Consider the following 23305-nt stretch of genomic DNA (forward strand, 5'->3'; position numbering starts at 1 on the left):
CCCCCACTTACTTACATTTGACTGAAACTCGCAGAAGGAAACTGACAAAATACCTCCTTAATTTAGGGTGGCTCTCAAGGGAAACCACCTTTTAATGGAGTAACACTCATAGTTGTAGCATACTTTACAAAACAATCTATTTTGCAGTTGAAGGTTTTTCTCTCTGAAAATTTAAACCTGATAATTTAAATTACTATGCCTAAAGGTAGGGAAAAGAGGCCTTTTACTTACACGAGCAGTTGTAACACATGCTGTAAAATTGAACCTTAATCTCTTAAAAAAAAGAAAAAAAAATCAGCAATTGCCTCCCATCTATCTTGGTAAATGAGGAGCTATGCAACAGTATAGTTTCACACTTTATTTTTGAGAAAATCTCCAGATTTAAGCAACAGGTCTTAATGATAACTGAAAACATTAATATTGCAGTGGATTTACATAGAACATCACATTTTTAACAATGATTGATACAGAGTATTTGTCATGCAAATCACTTGTGTACATCAAGTAATACTTAAATCAATACATATCTGTACAGTATTTACATTTTATATTTAAACTCTAGCTAGAAACATTTTCCAAGAAAATATAGAAATGAAACTGGTAAGCCACAAGTCTTAATTTGTAGCATTTGGTCTACAACAGACCTAGCTTTTCCAGCAAGCATATCTACATAGATATGTAATAAATTTTAAAAATATGCATTGTTTTTCTATATGAAGCATTATAAATGCTGCTCAGTTTACAAAGGTTCAGTTTTGTACCAGTTTAAAACAGTTCAAAATGTTAAGTGTCATAGAGCTTATTTTGTCAGAATATTGTAAAATTTAAGTCAGTCCAGCTGAGCTTAAGTATTATATACAGTTCTCTCCCTAGATTGCACTGGCAACGTGGCTGATGTTAGTGGCCAAATGGTTTAGACACTGAGCGAAGCCACGCACGTGGCAGAAGCGGTATTGGCTCTCGCTGGCCCCTGTAGTTGTAAAGGGCAATGTTAAAGAGCTGAAGAATTACGCAAGTTTCAGTGCAACAGGAAGGGAGAAGTCTGTTGTCCCCAGAGGACTTTTCCTCAGCATGGCCAAACCATAACAGATACTGCTTTAGGCCACCGAGCAGCTACTCTTAGTAGCTACCCCTGGACTTGAAGCCCAATAAGAAGGGAAAGGTTGAGAGATTTTTCTTCACCCTCGTGGATAGTACCTGATTTGGCCAAAATTTTCACAAGCCACTTTGTTTTACTGGCCTCGTGGCCAGTGGAAATTTTGGGCCAGTTTCACTCCCTGTTAATACTGTTACAAAGAACATTTGAAATCAAATATTATCACACACAAGAATGCTATTCCATTCGCTTTGGTAAATTAAATAGATATATTGAGCACCACAAATAGCTGTTTAAGATGTCGCATTTTAATGCTAAGAAATAATATATTTCCTGCTATAATATCCTCAGTTACATGTTACTCTAAATAGTTATTTCTGCCGGATATAAGAACCTCAGACTAAATACAGCAAATGAACTCTCAAGGCATTTCCTTCATGCTTATTAGGCAGACATCCTCACCTGGTTAAATAAATAGATCTTCTTGAAGGTGATATTTCAGAAGATAAGAATTGATACAAAAGTGCTTCATGGCCTATTAATGCTTTTGTAATCTCACATTTCTCCAGAAATACTTTCTTTGCTGCTTTTCACCTTTATGCTCATTAGTACCACTGATTCTGGCTTATCACTATTGGTATTACAAATCTACTTGTCCAAAGCTAAAACTGATGTATGTATGCATTGCTTGAAAACAAAACTTGATGTTGTGGAACAGAAGACTCAAAACAAGTGATGTTAGCGGCTCTATAATCACGCTGCTTTGCAAACATAGGATATACAACTTAATTAGTTTCTATAAAGAGTTTAAGTGTGTTCCATTAAGCAAAGATGTCTCCACACTGATACTTATTCAAGGATTCTACCTCCTTTGGTTGAGTTTTACTCCCTTGAAAGTACTTGGATTTGAACATTCATCCAAGTAGACTGCAATTCCACACACTCTGGGGAAAATTTAAGATGTAAAAAAGTTTACTTTGTTCTTTTCCTCTCGGCCTTTCTTGCAAACATGCAATAAAGCAAAACATTCACAGGCTGACACCCCATGCAAAACTAGGCAAATTAGTAAGACGGAACAATGAAACAGACTCTCCCTTACAGTTAAAAGGAGGTTTGAAACAGATCAACTAAGTCAGTCTGTGGTTTTGCAAGGGCAGCACATTTCCCTATAATGTATCCAGAGATACTTAACAAGCAAACTACCAACTTGTTGTAACTCCAACAAGCAAAACTACCTTGACAAAGTGCTGGGTCTCAAAGCATTCATTGGCACAGTAGGCATGGCTCAGGTTCGACAAGTTTGTGAAAAGCTGAGTACTAACAGAAGCAATAGGGTCCAAAAAACCACTTTTTGCCCCCATTCTGGAATTAGGGGCTTTACCTTAAGAATGGTAGGTGCGCTATCAATAGAAAAGCATTGTAGTAAAATCCACCATAGCAGTTTACGCATTACTGAAAGACTATCTGTAGGACCACAGAAAGATCTTCCACAAATTACAGAAAAAAAAAAAAAAAAAAAGAAAAAAAAAGACATATGCTTGTGGGGGAGTTTAGTTGCACTAGGTAATCGATGTGTAAGATCTTAATTTTTAAGCAAAAATAAGGATGTCTATTCATTTTTTCAATTTCAACTGCTGAAGCACAGATCTGAAAAATCGCCTTTAAGAATGTAATAAAAATACTGAACTCTTCTGTATGTCCAAAGTTTGTTATCAAGCAAAGGAATGAATCCTGCTTGCTTAACCATCTACGGCTGTATCTTACAGAAAGATTTCACCTTCCTGGTTTTTCCCTTTAAACACATGAAATGCATGTGAAATTATTTGGGGGTGTTTTCACACGCAAAGCCTAAACTCATGCGAGCCCTGTCATCTTACTCCTTTAGTAGTAACTCAGTGTTAATTAAACTACAACATATCTAAAACATAAGAAGGATGTTACTATATAAAAAGCAGATTAAACCAGTCATTAAATCCTACTGCTTATTGAGAGTGTATGAGCAGACAGGAATGAGTTTTAGCCTACTGGCAAATAATCAAACCACATCTGTAATTAGTGTCATGTCTACAGACTCAAACCTTTGCTGTTGGGACCTGCATATATTTCAGTGCATATCAACCAAACCCTTTGGCACAACTAGTTAACTACGTAGCTGCCAGTCTACCACTGAGTTGTATTTCTGAAGAAGAAGAAAAGCTATTTCCATAAAGGTAGGAGAGCAAATCCTAAATGAAAGCTGCACTCAGCTGTTCATTTACTGTGAAACACACAAGACTTGAAAACTGATACTGAGATTGTGGTTTTCTGCTTACAGAAAAACTAAGTGCTAGGTCATGCTGTACTCCACTTTTGGTGCTGCATTTTAGTGAGAGATGAAAGTCGTATAATCACTCCTCCTTTTATGGGAAATGCGCTCAAATAACAGGTAAAGGACATTTTACTATTAGCCTCGACTTCCTTCCCTCCCAACCCAAGTAAACTGGAGTTGTAACTAATATAAGTGAAAACAAGGCTTCCATGTTTTCAGTTGAATTAAGTTCCAATATAATCACCCTCTGGGATTTGAAGCTTACTTCAAATTATATGCCAAAAACTATTTACCCTGAAAGGTCTTGCCAAGTTTTTATGCCATAGTAAAGTGTATATATATAAAATCTACAGTTATTGTCTTCATTTACTTTGTCCAATTTTTACATTATCACTCAACTGTATGCTCATTTATAGGTTGATGCAGGTATACAAGTTGCTGATCATGTTCTATTTCTTATTTGCAATTCTTCGTTTCCTTGTTGCCAGCATATCATAAAAGGGATCCCTGCTGATACTTGCTCTAGAAGAGGAAAAAGGAATCATCAGTTTGGTTATCAAATATCAGTTTTTGAAAACTAAAATTATTTTGTTCTCTCTTCCCAGTGGATGAATCCATGCTCTTAAGATAATGGATGGCTGACTTCCAAGCATCACAAATATTTCTTTAGAAAAAGAAGTTATTCAGTTGTGATTTGTTAAGACTTCATACCTTCATCTTGACCATTATTTATTTCTTTAAGTGTGGGTCTGTTTTATAAACTTCCAAGATAAAGTCAAGCTGTGAAACTTTAAAATGGCACTGTGAACATGCTTAAGATACATGTCACTAAAGTTAATTATTAGGTGAAGTAAGAATCTAATAAAATTAGGGTTAAAGACGATTCACACAAGGCTTTACATTTTCTCAAAAAAAAAAAAAAAAAAAATTTTTTTTAAATCCACATTTTCCTCATTTGCGTTAGTAGCACTATTTCCTTAGGACCAGACAGTAACAGGAGACTTGCATCTTGATCCATTAACCCCACGTAGTTTGTCATTAATCTTAGAGGACATTGCCACATCAGAATTCTTTAAACAAGTTAGAATACAAATTCTCTTAGTATCTTACTCCGAAAAGAGCTTACACTTCATTTCTGAAAGACATTTAAGACTTTAAACTCACTTGATAGATTTAATCCACTCTTCCTTTTCTTCTGGGGTGGGAGCAGATATTCTATACACTACATGGTTGCCTTCCACCACTCTACCATCAGCTTCAGTTTTACATGCTTTAATTACTTGACCTTTATGACTGGGGTTATAGAGCTCAAAGCAGTTCTGGAGGGTAGAAACGAAGAAATAAATTTAAAAGACAAAACAAAACTGACAAACATCTTCATTGAACACTACGTTTAAGTTCTATATGGTTTACTTATCTTCATTAAAAAAAAATATTGTGAAAATATCTTACTGGTTTTCTAGGGTCTTCAACTTCTCTTATGCTAAGATTTTCTAACGGAATAATTCCTCTAGGTTCTTTGTCCTAAAAAATTAGGAAAATATCACATTATTAGCCACTTAAACACCCTGATTACAAATGAAGTTCACTGTAATATATACTCACTGTTGTGTATTCGAAGTAATACAGGCAATTATCAGTCAGAATAAACCATCTCCGTTTCCACGTTTTTACTCTTCCCCCTATAATCAAAAGGTATGGCTGAATTAAACGTGTGTTGCTGTCAAGGCTTCAACAATGGATAAGAAAGTAATTTAGGTTTGCTTGTTTTTTCAAAATATGGCTTAATTACTTAACTGTAAATGGATGAGGCACAGATGAGCTGAGGTTAAAGGAACATGTTACTGTAAGTCTCGTAAAAAGATCAATAAGATCAAACCCCTGAGACAGCATTAACTATGGTGTCGTTAACCAGCCACAAAAACCGTATGCTCTAAAGCTGCGAATGTCTCCTCTCTTACAGAGAATGAATGCAATACTTTAGCAGTCAGACCTGCTCCCTCTGTCCATGCCACCATAATTGTTTACTGCATCAAAAATATTAATACTATACAGCCCTCAGAAATGCAGTCAGTGCTGCTACAGCAAAGGGAGGCCAATCACCAGCAAAACCAGTAACTGGGTTCCAGCAACAGGACCAACCCTCTCCACAGCCTGTCTTGTGCAAGGAAAGGGTCCCATCAATAAAATTAAGGGCATTTTAATCACCTTCCTTTCACTCCACTCGTGACCATACATATGATTAAGAACCTACCTCTACTTTCAGATTTAACATCAAGTGCGTAAGATGCTTATAAACATTATTAGCAGAACAAATACGATTTGTCATCAATAAGGAGCAAATCCTATGCCAAAATGTACCATTTTTAGTCCCTTTTCATCATTTAGTATTTTAAAAACATGTTAACATATCACTGAGTACACCTGACAGAAACAGCTACTGCTCCAAAAATGCCAATTTTTCCTGCATTAACAGTTTAAACAACAGCAACCACCAAGCTCCTCTTTCTTACACCTGCTGATGTCACACTGTAAAGAACAGTTCCTTTTAGAAACACACATTATTGTCTTGGGCCTTTCAGCTGGTTTTCTGCCATCAGCTACTTCAGAACATGTCTAGCATTCCACAATTACATTATTTTTAAAACTCGTTTCCAGGAAAGACAACCGTAGATAAAGCACTCACGTGTTATTAATATACAGGCTTAGTTCCACCATAGTTATCTGACTTCAGGATCATGTCACCACCTGTGCATCATCCATTCAGCAGTGATTTAATCTCATGAACCCAACATTTCAAAATAGTTGATCTTGCTATTGAACACCCATGCATAAAAGAGTACCATTAATACACACAAGACCCCCAATTTAATCCAAGTCATATAACTAAATCTAAGACAGGAGCATAATTTTTTCATCTTTTTGTTCTATTTGAGATAGCTGGGGTTTTGTTTAATACAGAAATCCAAATCATATTACATTAAACAACAATTCTAGGAATATAATGAAGTTTCTTGATACCAGCCTACTATGTGTTTGCATTGCAGACCGAGTACATTGCATGTCGTGTCTTCCTTTTTCTTGGTTTCATGACCTACACAATAACCCAGTGCTAACACACTGCGAAGTTCAATGTACTCAAACTTTATGTTTCCACTACACACACATATATCTTGAGAAAAATTTAATCTGCAAGCAGGTGCGGTGAAATAAGAGAAGGCAAAATAGTGCAAGATGCAGAAGCCGTGACAGAATGAATGGTTGAGTGAACTGGAGACAGTGAGGGAAGAACTGGTGGCATTTTAGTACAACCACTGTGACAGATCCTTAAATAAAGCATTGTAGAAACATTCAAACTGGCACGTAAGTCACTAGAAAAATTCCCATCATCTTGACTGAGAGTTTGTTCAAGTATCAGGAAGTATTTGGGCTAGGAATGGAATACTGACAAACTTTAACTTGACTCACTTCCAGATCAATGAATAAGCAGCAGCAGAGTCAAGATGACTGCCAGGGCAGTCCTCGCTATTGCCATAACATGACATTTTTTCATATAACCCAATGTTCATTGCTGTGACTTTAAGTTCTGCTCTCTAAGGTTAACAGGTTAACATCATTTAACATTTTTACAGCACAAAATCATCACCACATTTTTCAGGCTAACAGGTAACAACAGCTAGCATCTAATGTCATTCCTTGCCCAGTTCTAGTAGAAAACAATTCATCAGGACAGAGGATGAAAAAAACCAGGCAAATAGGTTACTATCACAGAGGCAACTTAAACTGAACAAAGGTGTTTCTCATAAACTATCATATCATGTCAAAACACAATAAAAAAAATAATCAGGTAATAACCATGTATTAAAAGAAGGCCTGCTTATAATTTAAGGCAGAAACACCAGACTTAAGAACACACACCTCCTAGAACAATACAAAGTGCCAAGTAGCAGATGACAGTCAAGTGTGCTGATATTTTTCCTGACAATATCCCCTCTCTTTGGAAAAAGCCAGATTTCTCAAACCTGAAACCTTTTGTAATCATGCTGCAGTTTTGATGAAGCTTTTGTCATTAAACATTTCCCAGCTCCAGGACAGTACTGATGCTGAAGGCAGAAAGAAGATTAAATATTTCCAACAACATCCCTCTTGCTGCTTCCTTCTCCCTAGAACAGCCAGTAGCTTAACGAGTTAACAGCACTCACATGAGTCGTGGAAAGAGATCTTAAGTCCCTGCTCCACCAAGCTATGAGTTGCTCTTCCAGAAAAAAAGCAGCAAGGCAGGATTTTTTTTGTCGGATAAGGAACTATTCTCACCTGTAAGTCTCTGTCTCCCCACCCCATTACTTAGTTGCAGCTGTTAAACGGCACAGAAACTCTAACAAAGCTTGAAAGGCAATCTAATCTGTACTCATCAAGTTTGCAGGGGTCACCATATAACATGCATTTAATATGCCTTTACAATGGACTGAAACCAAAGCAGCTGGCTGATAAGGCTTTGCAGCCTGTAAACACTGCATGCAAGATTAATGGGTAAGAACTCGTGATAACAAAACATTCTTTTCCTTGGCCGAGATTGCTGTAGGCTCACAAAACAACAACAAAGGGTTTAGTACCATACTTCATATCTTATTCCAGCTCCTAGCCTTTTAAAGATTAGCGCTCAAAGGAATTAAGTTAGCAGAAGAGGATCAAGAAAATCAGAGTATGAATCCATAAACATTTACAGAAATGGAGAGATATGTCACGTACTTCTGAAAGACCTAGCTGATGAACTAAAATGCAAAGACATCTCAACAAAATAAAGCAGCATGGTATCTTGTCAGTGAAAATCTAAAGAAGCTACAAGAAAAGGCCACAACAAGGCAAAATGTACAGAAAGAGGAATAAAACCCCTCTTCACCTATGTACCCCAACATAGGATTATTTTTTCAACTCTGGGCGAAGTACAAACTAGAAAACAAGGTAAAAGAAACCACCTATATTCAAGGGAAAAACAGCTGGCAATGACTTAGGATACACCAATTTCAAAATTAAAAAAGGCCTTAAGACTAAAGGCAGCAACATATCTCAAGTTAGAAAATTCTACCCAAATCTTCAGCACATGTATATAAAGTTTTAGAGGGGAAAGAGAGACGCACACATCAAGAATGTTTGGTTTTTTTTCTTCTCAGTTCATTTAGATACCACTAGGCAGAACAGACTCAGGAACTGTACAGTTACACAGATGACTGAATCAAAGTTTGGGTTTCTTTGAAAAAGAAGCTTCCCTCGACCGCAACATTAACTGCCTCAACCTAGAAGAGCATCAGTTACCACAAGAGCCAAGCAGGTACTGGAAGGTGCCAGTTTCCTGATCAACCACCACTATTCTGTCGCCCCAGATTAGGGAAGAGAAACGACACCCTCTCAAGGACAGATGCACTGGAATAAGCACCGCTGGCAGGATGGGCCCGGACACAAAGCTTCTGGACAATCTCCAAGCTCTCAGTAACTGCCTGACTAGCAGAAAAAATTAACACGATCATGTGTCTGGCTCAAATAATTTCCTCTCCAGTTTGGTGGAATAATGTCACAGTTTCCCTCTAACTACAAGAAAATATTACGCAAACCAAGCTATTTGCCAGAAGCAGCTGTTTTAGGCAAGGAAACTCCTCCCTGTGCAAAATGATTGTAACTTGGGCATTAGGACAGAGAGCACAGACAACAATTTCAAAATACCTTAAAGTGGATGGCAGAAAGTTTCATGGTACCGACACCACTAATAATTATGACACAGAAAAATCTAAAAGCTCATAATGTCTCAAGCTGCTTTAAGGGAGGACTCATTAGCACTCAGCAGCTTTCAGTTTTTACTCGTAACATTCATTTTCATTACACCATGCTTCAAACAATGTAGAACTGAATGATAATTTAGGTTTACCAAGATAAAGATGTCTATATAAAGGCACCAGCTGAGTCTAGATAGATAAACCCAGAATTTCTGTCTGGCTGCCAGGTTTGGCACTCGGACTTACACAAAGTCACCTCTGAACAATTCAGAACAGCAAAGTCTCCAAAAGAATTTTGCACCCTCTCAGCTTTCTAAAACCCAGTGCCAGGCTAGAGAGCTAGGGTAGTCTTTAGCACAAATGAATTTTACAATATATGAAAGTTTCACGATATCCATCTCCTGCCCAGAGGATAATCAATACGGTGAGCTGGAATACTAAAAAGAGGGGCATAAGCAGATAAATGGGAAGAGCTGACTAAAAGAAATACCAAATACAAAATACTGTCTTGATATACTCAGGGTTTGTGAGTTGTCTGAGTCATATTTATAGTTTTATATAAAACTTTCTATTTCAACTTTTAAATATTATCACAACTGAGCACTTAAACCCTCATGCAGGAATAAAGCCTCCTTAGCATTTCAACAATACTGAAACTTTTAATATCGGCATCTTCCAGAACTGAAGAAAACCATACCTATTTCACAATAAGTGTTTACCAGCAGAAAGGACTGTAAAAATGCAAACAATGTGGATCGAGACAGCATTCTCAACATACAGTTCAAGCCTCCTAGCAAATAAGAAACTCAAGGGAGAGGAAAGAAAGAAAGAAGAGAAAGAAAATTTAAAAAAAAAAAAAAAGATTGCCAGGCTTATTTCTGGTCAATGCATCTAAACTAGCAAAATGGATTTGTCTGTACCAGTCCATGTCTGCTGAAGAAAATGCAGTCTTTCCCGAAGCGTAGCTTCACGCATTTACAGGCTGATTCACTGGAGGCTTCTGGACATGTTTCATTTCTTTATTCAAATAACCCCCATGCCGTGGGAGTGTTATGTGCAACACCCTTCCGTTTCACACATGCTTTTACTATTGGGTTTTCTGTGCACTGTCTCTCATCTACATCGTACATAACGAAAAATTGGTTTTATTGACCTTGCGCCAGAGCCAGAGATGGATTGTGCAGAAGTACCTGGCAGCTCTCACTGACTTTGTCACCTTTTTTCTTTCATTTCTTTGTTCCTCTATTTTTTTTATTTGATCTCTTATGTGTCTTTTATTGACTGTTTCTTCCACAAGGGATGTTGTCACTCCTCTACACACACTCACACTCTTGCTTGCACTCGGTATGTGTATAAGTATATGAGAGAGTACTGGCAACAGAAAGAGAAATATGCACAGCACAGGCTTATACCCAACCTCTTCTCCAGAAAGCACATTTTATCTACATCATCTTGAAAGCCTTTTCTGTTGAGATAGCTATCGCCTCACGCTACAAATGGAGAAAAGCTGCAAAGTCATCTTTGAAATTGTGCCAGCTGAGCCAACGCACGTCAAAAAGCAAGAGCTTTGCTTTTTGGTAGTTAGAAAGACAGAGAGCTCTATAGCACCTGTAGCGCAGAGGTCAGAATGAGACATCGGAGAGCATGTGAATGAATTCCAAATGCTTCCTTTTCACATCTATTTCCTTCCAGCACTAGCATGACTGCTAATTCCCAGGTGCAATCAGTAGAGCGGGCCCATGGCTCTAACCAAGCTCTGCTTTGACCATACTCACCACCATGTGCACCCCCCAGCACACATCTCTTCTCACACTTTTGTCACCGTTCTCCAAGTGCAAAGTTCCTTCTACTTTAACAAGCAGTTATACGTTAAAGTGACCAACAACTGGCTCTATTGGAGTGTGCGCTGGTGTTTTATATAAAAGAGGTTTATTTCATTGAAAAACAAATGTTAAAATAAAATTTCAGTCTCTTTTATATAGGAAAAGAAATCCCTAAGCCCAAGTGAAAAAGTGAATCCCATCAACTTTAAAAGAGTCTGTAAATGAGGCCATCTTGCAGTGCTAGAAGACTGCAAATTACCAGAGGTTTCCGCAACCCTAAATTTGGTGCTCATTTAAGATTCTGTTAAGTAAGTTAAATATGTTATTTAAAAAGGAAAATAAGCAGGAAAAAGAACAGCTTTTATAAATGTGTAGTTCAAATGTAATCAATCTTTCAATAATCTAACATAATTGATGTACAAGTAACAAAATCGCTCTGGAACTTCATTACAAGAGTAAGACATCGTTTTCTCTCAGTAGAAATTATTCCTCCCTTGTTATGTTCTTCAGTGAACGAGAAAAGTATGCTGAATAGTCATCTTTATTTTTCTGCTTTACACGTAAACACTTTCTTCTTTTGCAGAACACACTCGCATGTGAGCTAGACACTGACATGCCAGTCTTTCAGAGTACCACTGATGATACTGTTAGTGACACTAAGTGAAAAAGCAAAATGCTAGAATAAATCTGATTTAAAAAAAAAAAAAAAAAAAAAAAGAAAAAACAGGAGGAAGGAGGAAGAAAATAAAAGAATGAGCAACTGAAGAAGAGGGGACTGGAAAGCAATCAGATACGTACCTCCTAATGCAGAATAAGCAGAGACAGCCAGTCACAGAACAGAAAGGTGATAGGTCATAGGCCATAAGGAAAACAAGAAGGCACATTTAAACCACTCATTAAAAAATCATAGCCAAAACCAAACCAAGAGAAACTCACAAATAATATGGAAAAATAAAGACATACAAAATAACTATTTGAAGAGGAATCCTTCTTTTTCGTACACAGAAAACTGTGTTGAAATATCACACAGTATTCTGAAATGACCTTATGGAGATTCAGTTGTTATTTATCAGTCACAGCATGTGGTAAATACCATACCGCGTTTCCTTTTTGTTGCTGAGTTTTTATTTCTCATGTATCAGAAATAAAACTCCAAAGTTTGAAACAAAATTACTGATTTGGATATGTAAAGTAAGAAGTAACAACCTTCAGATGTAAAGGAGTTACTTATTTTGGTTCATACATTTTTAAATACAAATTACAAAGTTAATCCTATTACCTTCACAAGAAAGCAGATAGACACAGAAGCAGCAAACATGCTAACAACAAATAAACATATAGCAGCAAAACTGCCCTTATAACTAACCTAATTTCAGCAGCCAACCTTCTCTATCTGGATTAAAAAATGTATGCGTTAGATCATTTCCATCATCCTCTGGAATTTTAAACGGCTCATTCTTAATACTTTCATATAAATTCTAGAAGAATAAAAAAAAAGGAAAAAGACCTCATTAATAAATGTCTAACAGAGAATGTAACGAGGACATCTTACTGCTTCTCAGGCTATTTGTATACAAAGCACAGGAAATACTGTCCATAAAATCCCGGACCATTCCTTCTCAATCGTTGTTTACTACTTTGATTGAGTTTGATTTTAAACTACTTCATCTATAAACAAGTGTCTCTCTTTTTACAGATTTTAAAAGCACTCCTAGCAAAGACATTTTTTCTTTAACTTCGGCATTCAGTATTTCAAAGGTTTCAGCTTAAGGTCTCATTTAGTACCAGTTTTGCCAAATTAATCTGGGTTTTCAGAAAATGGTTTCGACTATCACACTGTCTTAGAGAAGTAAGTATTTTTACTGATATCTCAAGGGACAGGAGGAGGCTCCACAAGACACATGGAAAGAAATGAGAGGGAATAATGAAATAACAATTTTTACTATTTTTTCCATCTTTCTCTAATTTATCCAGAAATACCACTTTTTTTCATAAGAAGGCAATTCCACAAGAATTTTGCCATCAGCAAACTACTGAAAGATATACAGAGTGTATTCTCTGGAATCTCCTCTCCTCAACGAAAGACTGAATATAGGGAGAACTAGCTCAAAGCAGCTGTGAGTATCAGAAAATGCTTCTTTCAGCTACCTGTATGGTTATGCATGGTAGAAAATGTTCTTATTACTTTCCCTCGAAAAATTTGCCCGAGAACTGTTGTACACAGTTCTAAGTTTCCTATTAAAAACACAAAGCAATGCCTTGTCTTACCCAGTCTAACTTACCCGTAGTAATTCTTCTGGAAGGTCTCCACCTTCATTAATTCCACGATTCATAGAAATAAACCTCTCTACTGTTGGTTTATCTCTTACATTGTGGTTGTGCAGACTGGTATTTAACATAATGATCGCAAATGAAAGCACATAGCATGTATCTGAAATAAGATTTGAAAAATTATTCATCTTCCGGTGTGCTGTGGCACGAACCTGTAAAATGAATATATAGCTCATCCAGACTGATAAAGAAGCAGGTAGTCAAAAAATCCTCAACACTATACATGGAAACCAAAGTCTCAAATCTTTCTTTAAACTGTTGAAGTAAGCCTAAGAAGAAAAAATATGTAACAATTCAAATTAAAAGCCAGTATGAGGAAAAAACAGTACAAGAGAATCAAAAAAATTTTTCAAACTCTTCAAAATCATTGCTGTCACCCTAAATTAACATTTCACTTGAAACACTGAAGTGTTATTGGGCAAAAAGTTCTCTGCACACAGATTTTGCCTAGATCATATTGGTAGATCCTATAATAAATTTGGTCAATCAGACTCCTACTCAAAGTACTGCTAAAGCTTTCTCCAAAGAGACAAAAACAGTCTCTTCAAAATAATATTTGAACTGCATTTAAACAGAATGAAAATGACATTGACTCAATTTCTTGGCACACACGAGGTGGCTAGTACCCCTGAATAATATCAAAAGGTGACAAAGAATATCTTATCATGCCTCTTGACATGGTTATGACTACAGTAAATTCTCCCAGAATTCAAGTACAAGATCCTATGTAAGAAAAAGCAGGATGGAAACCTCTCTGCTACACCAAGGAAAAATGTGTTTGCATCTTCAGCATTTTGTTGTCAGTAAGTATTATTTTCCTCTCTAGCTGTTGAAGACCTGCTTTACATTAACCTTTTCCTAGCCTATTTGTTCCTCAAACTAAGGGATCAACAGCAAGCTATGTGTGTTTATAACTAAACAGACGAACAATGCCAGAATGCTAGGGTGTTCTGTGCAGTATCACAAAGTTTTATTAGCTTTTATGACTTGAGTAATTCTAAACCAAGTAATTCAACAGAAAACTGAGGTGCATTTCTAACTGAGATAAATTATTGCTGAGCAGACTGCTAAACAGAAAGGATACAGTCTTCATAACAAAAAACGATGACTTTCTAGACAATATACTATAGCCATATACAGGTGGACTTGATAGAGAGATATTGAGATGTAAAGTCCTTATGACTGACAGATGACACTACCCAACCTATTGGTCTCTTCTGCCTTTAAGCCCCTGAGAATCTTACTTTTCCAATTCCTAGCCAAAATCTTTGGCGACATTTCTAAATGTGTGTTTTATACCTTAATTGGCTTAGATATATATTAATGCTGAAGTTTTATAAACGGAAATGCATTCTGACCATAAGGTTGCACCTCCTGGAAACAAAGTGTAGGATTAGACAGTTGCATTTTCTCAGTTCTCAGAAATTTCTCATTTCACATATTATTTTATCCTGAACTTCCAAACTGGCCATTGTCTCCTTGCATCAGATGTAGAAGAACATGTATGATCCCCCCCCCCTCCAAAAAAACAACCAAAAACCAAAAAACAACCACACACACACACACATATACACACACATACTTAAGAACTCCTGTTGTTTCCTGTGACTAACCTGTAGACTGGAAGACTCCTGGGTTACAAAGGCAATAGCGTGAAGCAAAAGCTTCCATCATACGATCAATTTTTTGAGCCTCTCCTGGGAGTCTGAAGCTCCACAGAAACTGCCTACGGAAGGGAAGAAGAGTTGTTAGACTCATTCCAATACTTATATATTAAGCATGTATTACTAATAATCAGAAACAAAACCAAAACCAAAATAAACGAAAAACCCAACTAGCAATGTCTATGTAAAACGTCCTAGAAATATGTTCTCAATCTCTCAACACACAAGTCAGGAGCTATTATAAAGCAACATGCACAGATGGCTAGCCCAGTAATTCAGCCAGCAACACTGCATGCTATCAGGCAAGATAATATGGCAGTTCATATTCTGAGAGTCTCTCTTTTTTCCAGACTAGTAAACAATTTTCTGTATGCATCCCATTTTTGCCATGAGAATGCTATGGGGAAACAATCAGTTCAATCCTCCCTGGGTTTCCTGGCTACTAAAAGCAATAAACACTCAGCTAGATGTTACTTACAATGTAAAAAGACGCATTACATAAAATATTTCTGGTAAGGGAGAGAAGCAAGGAATAGAAAAACACTTAACATCTTTACTTGAACTCCTCAAACATTTAAAAAGTAGCATCAACAACAAGAAAAACCCCAGTGCTTAGAGAGGTGCTGCCTGTCTAGTGTAAGTTCACCCTACAAGAATCAGACCCAGATCTTAAAAATAAAGACTCATGATACAACCTCAGTAATTTTGTAGTATATGCAGGAGAGCTGTGCTCCTGTTTAGCAGCATGAACTGAAATAGAGTTTTTACATTCAGAACTCACTATTTCTACACATAGGTACACTGGAATGCATACAGGACAGAAGTCTTCATAAATTTACTTTTGGCACACCGTGGCGCTAAAAAGCTCCAATGAATTTAATCACTTATTTTTTTCTTTCTTAGCAAAAGAATTATCTAAATTAAAAACAGATTCTAAACCAGCAAAGTTACATGCTCTGCCATGCAAAACAAGTTCTCAATATTCCCTGTAAGCTGGGTGCCAAAATAATAACCATTTATTCCTAATGTTCATCAGTTTTCATTTTAGGACATTATATTAAAGTATCACAGGCCATCTTTAGTTTGTCAGCTCTATGTACTGTCTTTTACTCACCTCATGCAAGGTTCCAACCCAGATCACGAATTTTGTAAGCTACCAAAATACAAACATTTAATAGTAGCAGCTGCTAAGGAAGAATAAAGTCAAACCTAACGTTAAATTGGGTAAAAGAGATAGGAATATGAAGCCTCCCAGACAAGCTTCAGCAGCCAGAGAAAAGGCCTCCTTAGCTCAAGCCTCAGGCAGCTCAAGTTATCATCACCACATCACTCAACCATAGCAAAGCTGTTCTGACTCCATATCACAAGGCACTGCACCAGAGACAAAGATCACATGGACATTTCAATTTATCTGGTGTCAGGAGGGAGCCACTTGTGGCAACAAAACTGGCAGAACTGTCTAAATCAACTTAATTTGCTAGATCTATTACGGATTTCCACCAAGACAAGAAGGACTTCACAAGGTCACTGTATGCTGGCATCCCAGAGAGATCAACTGAACTTGTTCACTCAGCAAGGCAAAAAAGTATACTAAGAAGTTACACTTTCTTTTACATGACAAGTGGGAAACTCTGAGGAAAAAAGAAGGAAATTACTCGATTCAAAGTTTACCTCTGTGTAATTGAACATAATCACTGATTACGATCAGCAGGATACCAGAGGAACAAGTTGAGGTGGAAGGAAAGGAGAAAGAAGACAGCAGCAAAGAAAATGATTTATTTGCTTGGGTTAGGGGTTGGTTTGGTTTTTTACCAATCTCTGTGCTAAGATATAAAACAGATCTTCATAGGTCCACATATGGCAGACACACCAAAGAGTTACAGCTATGTTTTAGTTGTTTGTGTTTGTCTGAAATAATTAAAAGTTTTCACCTTCAAAGGCAGCACACAGACAAGCAACTGGAAGGGTTAAAACAGAGCTGTCTGCTAACTTGCACAGTAACGCGTATAATCGTGCTGAGCTGTAGATCAGCTTTCTGACGAATAAATCAACGCAGTGACTCATACAAACATGCAATTTGATAAAGGAAGCTCAGGTCAAAAAAAAAAAAAAAAGAAGGAATTTACTCACCTTAAGGCTTGTACAAGATTGAGATCAGCGAACTCATGGAGTTCAACGAAAGCCTGAAGAACTTTAATATTAAATTCATCTCTATGAAAGACAAAAATGGAAATAGACAATTACAATTCTGAACTTTAAAGGCTTGTTAGTTATCTCTGTTTGCTTTCAAGAATAAGCAAGGCAATAAATGATCATACTGATCAAATCAAGTAATCAGAAATAGTTTACACAATTATTTGAGAGGTATTTTAATATTTAACACTAGTATTTTGCCCATTTTTGCTGGCCTTAAAAAGGTAGGTTAGCAAGAGCCAGTACACTTGAACCGATTTTAGCACTGCTTATTTAAATCACCCAAAAATGGCCTGGTCTTCTTTGCTTCAGGTTTTTTATTACTGTACCTGCCTTGATATGGGATGATACCCAATAAATTTATGCAGTAAAAAGTCTTTTGAAGAAATTGTGTCATGAATTCTTAAAACAACAGCTAACATAAGATTAACTTCTTTAGCCATACAACACATGAAAAACAAACTACCCCATTTTTTCCTCTAAGAACAGAAAAATATTAAAGCAGTATATTAATTTATGAACAAAGATGAGGAATAGAAATGCTTCAACTGGTTGTACCTATGAAAAAGAACAGTTTTTTAAAAGAGCTACTTAGTACGTAGTATATTCTTACTCCATTCTCAAAAATCGTTACAATAAGAGTTTACTAAAATCAGAATAGGTTTTGAACGGGCTTCCTCTCACCTATCTTTTATACTGCTATGTAAATCAGGAGCCAAATTATTCTTTGTTTGATACAAAGGTGTTTAAATGCGAAAGTAACATTTAAACATTAATGAGCACAAAGCTATTTGGATGCAGACAGAATTTAGTCTACACCATCACTGAGTTCATATGCCAGAAGCGTAAAGGTTTATAATCCTCAGGGTGTGCTTTACATACATCACCAAGACAGAATGTTGCATATCAGCCTCCACCCGAAAACCAAAAGGTGTGCACCTACCAAGAATTATCTGTTGCATTACTGACTAACTGCATAGTCAAACTAACCTGCAACACTCACAAGTGAATACCTTAAAACTAACCATTCATTCATTAGGATGTCCCTACACTGTTTACAGAAAAACACATCTGCTCTGTCAGGCAAAATGAAGCAATTCTCATGAAATCTAGTAATGCACAATTCAACTGTGTGACTACTCTTCAGTGCAGTGAAGTGGCATAATAGTATAATAAAAGAGAGCAGTCAATAGAGGTACTTTGTTACCCTAAGCCAAATATTGATTTTGCTTATATGTACGTAAAGCTGCAGTAACTCAGAACAAATATTAGCCTTATACTCTAATTTTTGCTCCTCCAGGTTTTAATGTAGACTGGATTAATAGTGATACTTGTGCTGGGTACAGCTCCAAAGATCCAACCCAAAGGTCACAAAAAGTCTAGGAAGCCACTTAAAAAAATAAATGAAAACTTACCCACATATAAAGAAATCTTGTATCTTTCACAGGATGCAATTCATCCCTTATTTATCATACATTTTTAGGTATTATCTCATTCCATTTTACCATTCACTTTTTTTCAGTTTGCTGAGTGCTGTAACACTATAGAAGTCAATAATTTAAAACATATCTCTTCATGGCAGAATGATATGCAAATATCTCATTCTGTTGACTGTCCTGGTCTTGTCTTCAGCTATAGTTAGCTAGAATGCAGAAGTAACTCATGATGGGCCCCTGAGAGGGAGTGCCAGAGTCCTCAGACTCCAAATGCCTTGATAAAAGACAGTACATAACTCAACAAAAACTCATCTATAATATGCACTGTCATTTGCGTAGCACAAATCACTTAATAGCCTGTTTCTGAGGTATTCAAAAAGCAAAACCAGCAGCTTAAGACCACCTCAATTATCACATTTTATTTTATCCTAGGGTATTTATTTTACCCCAGGACCTAAAGGCCTAATACATTGTTTTCAGAGGAACATGAATAAAAATTATTAGGATTCTAGGAAATTGATGTTGCAGTTCAGAGGAGTATGATGAACTAATTCCCCATTCCAGACCTGACTACCTTGAAGTGTCCATACACATTCCTGAAAATCAGATTGTCATCTCTTCACCTCCACCCCCCACTACTAATTCATATTAAGTGAAGAAAAAAAATAAGACAGAAATACCATTTGCTTTCCCATTACCATATTAATAATTACACCCTTCACAGAAATGAAGAAACATGCAAAAAACAATTAAAGTAGACTGACTGGATACATTAACAAAAGCTCCTTTTAAAAGAAAAAATTATTTTAAATTTCTTTTTTACTTCAACTGCTCCTTAAAATGGATAGGTTGTTTCAGCCTTGTGGCAAAATAGGAGCAGTATGTTAATTTTTTTCAGTTCTCCTAAGATTTTATTATCCAGTTGATAGATTTATACAAAATTTCCTGATCAAATTTGCTATTCAGTATGACCACTATGTTTGTCTGTATTTAAGTCTTGAAAAATTCAGAAGATATAATTGAACTGCATATTTATCTGTATACATACTCAATATTAAGAAACGTTGCAGTTTTTTCAGATTAGACCACAGTGCTGCCCAGCAGCACCCCTGCCAGGGATGCAAAAGAAGGAGCAATAAATTTTTTAATTTTGAATGTGAACCCATAAATAGTCACACGAATATTACTCACAACTGGACATATTGGTAAGACCTTTCTGCATGAGTACGGGGGTTCTGGGAATAGGGCTAGAAAAACTAGAAGTATTTCAGAAGGCAATACCACAGTAGAACGCAGCTCTCAAAAACAAACACAGACTGCCTTATACAAGCTTTGTTACAGTTTTGCAGTTATGGACATTAACATGTAAGTGATTTTATAATAGTGATTGCCCAAATATTGAAGAGAAACAACATAATGCTGTCATATAAAAATTTTTGAAATGTCTACATATACTGTACAGAAACTTCATAGCAAAGATCTATTTCCAAAACGTACATATTACCGTGAAAACTTCCATTAAACCTATTAAAGTCAGGAGGAAATTGCTGAGCGCAAACTAAGCCACTGATGCTGTAAACATATTATGGGTGCCTCAAAAGGGATCTGCCAGAACATATCACTACCGGAGTATATCCTAAATGAGTCAACTTTTAAACCTCCATAACTGGCATCTGAACCAGAACATGTGCGAGCACGTAGATACACATACTCCAACCCACTCTTCACTTCTGTCTCTTTCTGCTGCCTTTTTCGAAATCAATTCCTGGGTTGCACAGCAATGGAAGTAATTTGCATTTTGATTGTGTTTTGCAACAGTATGCATAAATATGCATGTTGCATATTTATCGTACTAGGACTGATGAAGATGCAGTGCGGCTGCCCTCTGAGACGCCTACTTACTAATGGGAACTCTGTGTGCAGGGAAGACAACAACACTAAAACCTGCTTATAACTATTGTCCCAGGAACTACGCATTTTAGTAAGTAATTTCTTTACTATCCAATTACTGGTGATTGTAATCACTCCTTGTCTGGGCACAGTATCAAGAGTTACCAGAACTGTTGCAATACAACTCTCAGACATTCCAAAAGTATATGGTATTAAATTCTCCACTATAGCCAAATTTAAGGGTATTTTCTCAAAATAGTAAGTTACAATGAATTAAGTATCATTCCACAACGTACCCATTTAAAAAGAACAACCACCTAACAGAAAAAAAACCTATCACAATACCATAGTGGTTTTACTTCCCGCTGTAGCTTTTGTAGATCTCATAGTAGTAGAGTAGCTCTCTCACGCAGCCTGTGAAGGGGAAGCTAACTACCAAAACCCTTAAGCATGCTTTGTAAACTCAAGAACAAAGTTTCAATATCTTTATTTTACCTTTCACCGAGGTAATCTCCAATTACCGTTTTATTTAATCCTTCTCCTTTATAAAGGAACTGTGCAATGTCTTCTGCAGTGTTCTGCAGGAGGTCATTTTCTATCAGAAACTGTATTCCCTAGGAAGAGCAATTCCAGAGGAAAAGGAATGTTATGTTTTCTTCCACAAGCATTTATGTAAATACCGCTCATAATATTTGGTATTAATATACTGACACAGACATATACATAATACATTAAGTATTACATTAGCCTACAGATTTTTAAAATTTTTTTAAATGAAATGGTAAACAAATGTTTTTCAGTTAGATAAGCAATATTTAGTACTGGTTTAAAGATTAAAATGAGAACACATTTTTAAGGCTAGAAGTAAAGGGTGGCAGTTTGAATCCCTCAACAATGGAAATAGCAAATATTAATTGAATAATGATTCCATGTTGCTCTTTGGAGTTAATGTGTGAGTTAGTCTGTTCACAATACTGCATAAATGTCTGCAGAGACATAATCTGTAAAATCATATAATGAAGAGGTACGTAGGAATAACTTAATTACCACCACGACACAAAATAAAGCATCTGTTATAACCTACAAACTGCAACCCAATACATCAAGCCACTACTTGCAGTAGAAGTCACGGCTGAAGGTACTGAAACCGGTTTAAAAGAGTTTATGCTGACACTGGGATTACCAGTGACTTCTGGTTGTGCTGGAACTAAACTATTCACAAAGGACTTGAGCTAGACTATTCACAAAGGGCTGTTTATGAACCAGTCAAGCTTCTACCACAGAGCTTCTATCAAAGCCAGGAAAGTCTTACCCTGTCCCTCAGTGGGTACTTGATCAAGCCCCTGGACTCCTATGCCTCCATAAATTACTGGCCCTATAACTGGCACACTCTAGGGATGCCCATAGAACTTTCTGCAAAGCGGTAAAGAAAGGAGACTAAGAGTTATATAAAGATTACATAAAGGGTGGAAGGGATGTTATTCCAACACTCAGCAGGTCATGAAGAGATAGTGCTCTTTTTTTCCCCACCACACACCCCAACAAAGATGTTGTTATTCCTGCTGATTTCATAAAACTGTTAACAGCATGCTAGTGAAAAGTAGGAATGGCAGCTGTAAGTAACTTTAATGTCTTGGATTCCAAACATGTACAGAAGAGCTTAATAAATTATTCCAAATCTTTCCTACTAGAATATTCCATAATTTCAGAAATATTAGAAGTTTTTCAATTCCTGCAAATGGAATATATTTCTTTTTTATTTCATTACAACTGAGAAAACTTCCATTATTTTTTATATAGCATAGAAGGCCCTGCAGTAACATTCAAAAAAGTAATTATCCTTCTGTTTGGTTGATTGTGGTTTTTTATAATGAAATCATTACCTGCCTGACAAAAAAAAAGTCAATGTTCTGACCTAATTTAACAAAGAAAATGAAGTGTGATGTTAAAGGGCTTGAACCTTTTTAAAAATTCTGGAATGTAATTCTCTTAAAACAATTTTATCATCATCTGAAAACTTAATTTCAATAACAGGCTGGTATTCTGACTCTGACAACTTAATATTTTTATAAGTCATTTCAGAACAGACATGATTTCGTTGCAAAGAATGCATCCGTTTTATCTTGAAGCAGAAATAGCTGAGCTTTCATCAGAAATGATCCCTTCAAAGCTTATTTGATAACTATTTGTACAAAAAATTCATTTGACTATGAAACATAATGGTTTTTTCCCATACCAAGTTATTCAAAAAGCTTTCTCAGCTCTGTTAACCAACAGAGAACCTTCCTTCTAACAAACATCAGAAACAGCAGTTGCAGATACCCTTGTTCAACACCTGGACCATATTATTCACACTTTGTGTAAACAGACTGACCAGAATAGTTTTTTAGAAGTTGTACAAGTTACTGAAAAAGATAATGGACATGACTAGAAGCATGGAAAACAAATTTCTGTGCAAAGAAGCAGATACTATAACATGCTACAAAAATTAAATTGATTTTCCTTTTTCTGGATTTTCTTTTTTCCTGTTTTTTGGGGGGTTTTTTGTTTGTTTGGTTGGTTTTTTATTCTTAAGATGTTAAAGAACCAGAAGTCAAATAGACAGGAAAGGGAATTTGTCTGCGACAACAACTCCAGCGTCTGGAATAAATGGTAAAATAGGTCAGCCAAATCCTCATCAACTCCTACGCTATCTTTTGTCTTGATGCAAATTTTCTTTCTGTAGACTGATAGGAGATGCAAGACAGCTGTACTAGTTTGACCTCCCCCCACAAAATTCATGGCTACAGAAATATT

At 36.4% G+C, this 23305-nt stretch overlaps 1 protein-coding gene across 2 annotated transcripts in view; it reads right to left on the reverse strand.

Moving 5' to 3' along the window:
- Positions 1-343: 343 nt before the first annotated feature.
- Positions 344-23305, reverse strand: part of CYTH3 (cytohesin 3) — a 52977-nt gene continuing 30015 nt past the window's right edge. Inside the window, exons 5-13 of one of the 2 annotated variants that reach the window (XM_030001904.2) lie at positions 21005-21123; positions 17121-17201; positions 14940-15052; positions 13278-13426; positions 12361-12473; positions 5010-5088; positions 4857-4928; positions 4569-4723; positions 344-3926 (exon numbers count right to left, since the gene is read on the reverse strand). In XM_030001904.2, the coding sequence (XP_029857764.1) occupies positions 3854-3926; positions 4569-4723; positions 4857-4928; positions 5010-5088; positions 12361-12473; positions 13278-13426; positions 14940-15052; positions 17121-17201; positions 21005-21123 (954 nt within the window). In that variant the 3' untranslated portion in view covers positions 344-3853. The remainder of the gene's footprint in view (positions 3927-4568; positions 4724-4856; positions 4929-5009; positions 5089-12360; positions 12474-13277; positions 13427-14939; positions 15053-17120; positions 17202-21004; positions 21124-23305) is intronic. The other variant, XM_030001903.1, reaches the window with a different exon arrangement.

Source organism: Aquila chrysaetos, chromosome 25 (assembly GCF_900496995.4).
Source record: "Aquila chrysaetos chrysaetos chromosome 25, bAquChr1.4, whole genome shotgun sequence".
Taxonomy (NCBI): Eukaryota; Metazoa; Chordata; class Aves; order Accipitriformes; family Accipitridae; genus Aquila; species Aquila chrysaetos.